General features: G+C 47.8%; 1 protein-coding gene across 1 annotated transcript; it reads right to left on the reverse strand.

Moving 5' to 3' along the window:
* Positions 1-1875: 1875 nt before the first annotated feature.
* Positions 1876-3723, reverse strand: LOC127751598 (uncharacterized). The gene is made up of 2 exons (XM_052275375.1): positions 2626-3723; positions 1876-2443 (listed from the first exon to the last, which is right to left on the reverse strand). Exons 1-2 carry the CDS (start codon positions 3047-3049, stop codon positions 2211-2213), a joined length of 657 nt encoding a protein of 218 aa, XP_052131335.1. The 5' UTR covers positions 3050-3723; the 3' UTR covers positions 1876-2210.
* Between the last annotated feature and the right edge of the window lie 2277 nt (positions 3724-6000).

Genomic DNA, 6000 nt, shown 5'->3' on the forward strand with positions numbered 1-6000 from the left:
GTGGAGGTTGTCAACACTCTTTAATTCTTACAAAGAGAAATTCTTGTACTACAAAGAATTTTGTGCAACCGTAATACAAAGACAAATTTTCTTTGTAATACAAAGAAAAATCATTGTAATACAAAGAAAAATCATTGTAATACAAAGAAAACTTTTGTTTAATACAAGGAAATTTCTTGTAATACAAGGAAATTTCTGGTATATTACGGTTGCACAGAATTCTTTGCATTATACGAACAAATTCTTTGTAAAAGATTTAAAGTGAAGTTAACGCGGATCCGCACGGACGCTGCGGACTTTGCGTCACGCACGGATCCGCGTTAACTTGACAACTTCGTGGGCCAGCCGCGACAGCCGTACGGACCACGGACCTGGACTACAGCGATGATGGTGGCGACACGACCAGCACCTTCTCTTCGTTAAGCTCATCGCGTGATTGCGATGCTGGCATGCTGCCCGCGCACAGTGTGAACAACAACATCACCAGCCTCACCAACAACAACCACCTGCTGTCGCTGGACGTGGGACGCGGGTGGCGTGAGCACCACTCCCGGCCCTTCGCCACTGCCAGGCCGTGAAGAGGCTCATGCCCCTCAGCAGGTCGGTGCAGCCGCACCTGCACCGCCTCGCGAACGACATCTCCTCTCCAAACGCCGCCGGCCCGAGCTCCACGACGGCGACGTTCTCCACGTGCGGCCCTGGGCTCGGCCACGGGGTGGGGCCTGGCCAGATCCGCGCCACCCCAGATGAGCGCCACGCACCTGCAGCAAGAAACTCCTGTCCCGCCGCGCGGCGCCCGCCCGCACTCCGGCCCCAGCCAAAGCTAAGATCCCCGTATCCGCTTCCGACCCTAGGTCCAACTCCGGGTCGGGCTTCGTTGGCTCCACGTCCGGCTCAGAGTCGGCGAGCGCGTACTGTCCGTACCGGGTGTAACTGAGAATGCGCAGCAGTGTTGCGGGATTGCATACCCGCCTAGGCTGCAGGGGCCATGGCGCCTTATGGGCGAATTGGGCAGGCATACCCGCAACGGCGCAACACTCCTGCGCATTCTCAGTTACACCCGGTACAAGCACATGCCTCAGTGCCCGTACCGCCACTTCAGCTCGCAGTGACCGCAGTGACCGCAGTGACCGTCAGCGGGTGCGGGTCACCCGCAACAGCAACAACTCCAACAACAGCAGCAGTAGCAACTGCGCCAGCCTAGGCCACCGCCAAACTTCCCCGCGGGGCCACCTGGTCACCTGTCGCTGGACCTCGCCCTGCAGGCCGGGCTGCAGGGCGCGCTGCCCTTCCACCTCAGCGACTGCGACGGCCTCCGCGACCACAAGGAGCTGTGGCTGGCCGCGCGCGTCAACTCCGACCCTCGACTCAAGCTCATGCTCAAGCACGGCGTGGTGGTGCCGCGGTGCGGGCCGTGCGCGGCGCGCTCACTTGCTCGCAGGCGTGCGAGCATCGCCATCTGCATCGACCCGTTCCAGCACATCGAGCCCCGCGACCTGCCCCTGCAGCCGGACTTCCTCGAGTACAGCCTCGTGCCCAACGACCCGCCACCGCCGCTCGCGCGCTGGACCTCCGGCTCCAGGCCCAACTCCAGGTCCGGCTCCAGAGCTTCGCACTCCCCAGGCAGACATGAGCAATCTGGAAGGAAATCCGCTGCCCGCACCAAGGCCGCCGCGACAAAGGGGAACGCCGGGGGGAAAGGGGGGGGGGCGCCGGAGACTGTCGAGCAGGTTATAAGCCCAACTGACGGGTGGGCGCTATCCAGTAGGTTGCCTACATGCAGGCGCATGTTGCCTATCTTCAGGCGCCTCATCCGGGGCCGACTGGGCGACCGCCCCCTCGCCCCCCCTCTCCCCCCCCTCCCCCGATCAAGCAGGAACCTCGCAGGCTGGACGTCTACAAGCAGAAGAAGGCCGTCAAGTGCGAGGTACTCGCCCAGAACGTCGTCAGGCCGTCTGACTCTCAACGGGCGTCGTGCGCCTCACCAGGAGGAAGGACGGCAAACAGGTCAGGCAGTACATATCTACCCGTATCACAGGCACGGACCACGAGGACACAAGCCACCACGAATGAAGGTGGCTACTCAGCCCGAACTGCCCCTTCCCCCCCCCCCTTCCCTCCCGAAACGCTAAACAACATCAAATTAAATTTTGTGTTATTAAAAACTTGGTAAATGTAAATTTTTCAAGAAAGATATGAATTTTAAGGTGTCAGCTGGCTTTCACTCGCAATAAGGAAAGAGAACCAAGCGCAAAACCAGCAATTTTTTTATGGAAGAAAAAGAGTGAATAGAGAAAAAAAAATATCCAAACATTAGGGGTAAATAGGAGTGAGTAGACCAACTTACGGTGCTGTCTAGGAGATGAGGCAGGGTCGTCAACTTGCTCTGACGACTCTGGAACAGTAAGTTCCTGATCCTGATGTTGAACAGGTTCAACCACTCCTGCAATGAATAACATCAGTTAATGGTCAAGGATGTGTGTAAACAGTGGAAAAAGAAAGGTGCTAAAATCACACCTTTGTAAGGGTGTTCAAATAAATTTTGAATTTAATGTCTCTGTAAACGCACTTAAGATCCCTAGGGGGACTAAAATTTAGTAGTTACAAACTGTACCACAAACATACCTGCATAAAATCTATCCAGATCTGCATCATCCAGCTGCGGCTTATCAGGATTTATTGTAGGATAAGCATACATCAGCAGCCGTCGCCTGTACTTGTTTGTAAAGCTACTCGGCTCAAAATGGTCCCCACAAAAAAAACAAGAAGTTAATTTTTGTGGAGAGAGTTTGAGCAGCTCTTTGTTGCAAGACCTCTTCAGCCATATGCGTTGCCTAAAAAATAGAAAATGAAAGTCTTTTTTTAAAAAAAAGTTATTTTTGTTTTGAAAGAAAACAAACAGAGTACATAGTTTGTTATGGTTTGATAAACACGATGGGGTCGAACCATTTTGACACATGTAATGTGAAGACAGCTTTTCACTCATTTTCAAACTACCCACTGAACACAAAAATGTCAAAGTGATGTAATTTAAATTCAAGGGGGACATTTTGACATCATTTTGACCACATTCTTACATCAAAATGATGTTAAAATGACATCAAAATGACCCCTTTGACATCATATGACATCACTTTGACTTTATTCTGTTCAGTGTGTACAATTTTAAAATAGGACAAAAATCAGAAATCCATTAATTTTTGAATCATGCAACCACACCCACTTCCACTTGTTACTTTTTGTGATTGGATTAGCTAATACTACAACATACCTGCTCCAGATTGCTTTCTTCCATGAAAGGAATAAAGACATAAGTGATGGCCCGCTACCTCTGCAAACTATTAATACTACACACGTACCTCTGCTCCAGATTGCTTCCTTTCAAGGAAGCAATAATGACATTAATGATGGCCTAGTACCTGTGTAAACTAAATCATATCAAGAATTTTAGAAAGTATAGATATTATTTTCTTAATTATTTCCATGCAATGGAAAAGTGATGCCCAAGTCAGCGTGCAAAATGACAGATGGCAATGTATGACAGATATACAAACTTTTACGGTTTCAAACTACACCAGCTGTTATTCACTAAATAATGATTTGATGTAAACTTGAATTTTAAAGATATACTCAATGCAAGGTCTCACATCAAACATACCTGGCAGGGTCTGAGGGAAACCTGCAAAACACAACGCCACATTGCTGGTTTTTTTCCCCACAGGCAGCGCACCGAGGGGTGGGCGACTTGAATTTTTCGTGTACACAGGAGTACGAAGTACACGGAGTACAGTCGGAGTACAATCGGAGAACACCTGGAGTACATTTTGGCCTGTACACAGGAGCCGCCCAGTCGTCTACCCCTCGCAGCGCACTCTCTGGGTTTGTGGCGGTTGACCCTTTTCTTCCTCTTGCCCGCCTGTGGAATTTGAATTTCAAATATTAGTGTATACAACGTTATTTCATCTTGTGAGAATGGCTTTACCTGGAGCGGAATCTATTCCCGGCCGCCCCCCTAACCTCTCGCACTGCGCACGTTATTCCTCGTCACTAAATGCATGAATCACAAATCCCGACTCACCGACGCGTTCTCCAAGGTCCACTTGAGTTTTTAGTCACATCACACTTTTTGGCAGTATCACCAAGTTTGAATGAGAACCCGCTAAAGCCGCACCGTACCCGATGCGCACCGTTCCGCCAGCCGGAGGCCACCGCCACTCACGCGCCGCGGAACGGCCCGGCCGCTCCCCGCCGCTAGGAGCGCTACTGTCGCGCCGCCGTCGGAGCGAACCTGGCGGCTTTGTTTTGAATGTTGTTGTTTTCTGGTTTTGCCGACATCGTGACGACTTTCGGAATATTTACTTAACAAAATGGACAGTGATGAGGAAATGAATGTTAGCTATGAAGCTGACGACCCGAGCTGTTTAGAAGAGACCATAGAATCGACTGACAACTCTAATGTTTCATTTTCGGAAACATCATTTCAATCAGAACAATCAGATGAGGTATCTGACACTGAGGGTCCGTCCTGCGTGAGCACGCCCACCAAGAGGGTTAGTAAAAGGAGCAAGAGGGGTGGGAAGTCTAGCACTCAAAGTTCTCGTAAAAAAAAAAATGAAGTTGGAAGCCAGCAGCAGGCCGATCCCTTCAAGAAACCAGAAGCCCCCAAAATTTTTGCTCGTTGTCCGAAGTGCGGTAGTGGTCTTAGGTCAAGTGATGGCTTCAACAACCATATGCGTTCTCATCAATGGAAAGGTATGTACTGATTTGATTATCAGTTAAAAGTGGTATTAGTGACATTCTTAATTTTAATAGTTTTTTCCCTTTGTTCTGGATGTAGATCTTGCCACCAAACAAGTACCTGTGAAAGAGATTGCATCACACTGCATGGAAGAGGGTCACTCTATTTTGCAAGTTTTGGAAGAAAATAAGTATCCTGGTCTTTATGGGCAGCAGATGACGGACCTGATTTCTGCTGTAAAAGCAAAAAATGATACAGAAGAATGGACTACTTTCCTGAAAACCCTTACTGATGCTGTTGTAGCTGGACTGAACAAATGGAAAATTGGGAAGAAAGGGGCAGCATTTCCATCTGCAGTACGAGGAAGTATCTTGCAAAACATATCTACTAAGCTCAGTGATAAGGAATTTCGTGATGATGTCTTGGAAAAACTGTTAAGAATCCACTTGGTCCCCACAAATGTTGCATACCCTTTCATTTTAGAATTCTACCGCAAATTAGGGAATTTAGCTTTAGTGTACCTTATTAAATCTTTTGGTGCTAGAGCTGGTTTAGGGAACCAATTACGTTCCAAAGATGATTTTTCTAATGCTATGAGTCATAGAGTTGTTCATTATATTGCTGGAAGTACTGTGAAATCTCAATTTAGGCTTGTTTATCGTTACAAAAATAATCCTAGACTAAGAAGAATGAAGGACTGTATATTGAAGAAAATTGCTACAGTTGGGACCCCCTCTGTATGCCAAGAAAAAGACAAATCCTATTGGACCTATCTTTTGAAAAGAAAAAGTCTCATGTTTGTAAATGACACTGCATTTGCCTTTTTTTTGGAGCTGGCTCAAATTGTTCAGAAGCTTGAGCGTCCAGATGGAAGTATTGGCCACGAAGCTGTAATGGATATTGTTGCTGCTACTCCTTCTCTTCTGTGTAAGTGGGATGCCACCATTGACAATGAACTAGATGAAGATGAGTCCTTCCGTTTTATGGTGAAAGTGGTGAGAACTTTTACAAACACTTATGGCAGGGGAGTGCTCCTTAGACGCATGAACACAAAATCTCACAAGGGAAAAGCCAATAAAGCTACTACCTCTGTAAGCCATCGTGCTAAATTGCTGTAGACTTAAGTCATGTGAGCGTGAGTTGGGTGATATGAGAGCCAAAGTTGGACAGTGATTTTTAACTTAAAGTGATTTGGCAGGGTAATTGTTATTTAAACCAATTTTGACTGATGTAAATTTTAATATACCAAGTATTAGTAGATA

This window comes from Frankliniella occidentalis, unplaced genomic scaffold (genome assembly GCF_000697945.3).
Source record: "Frankliniella occidentalis isolate FOCC.00 unplaced genomic scaffold, Focc_3.1 Scaffold596, whole genome shotgun sequence".
Taxonomy (NCBI): Eukaryota; Metazoa; Arthropoda; class Insecta; order Thysanoptera; family Thripidae; genus Frankliniella; species Frankliniella occidentalis.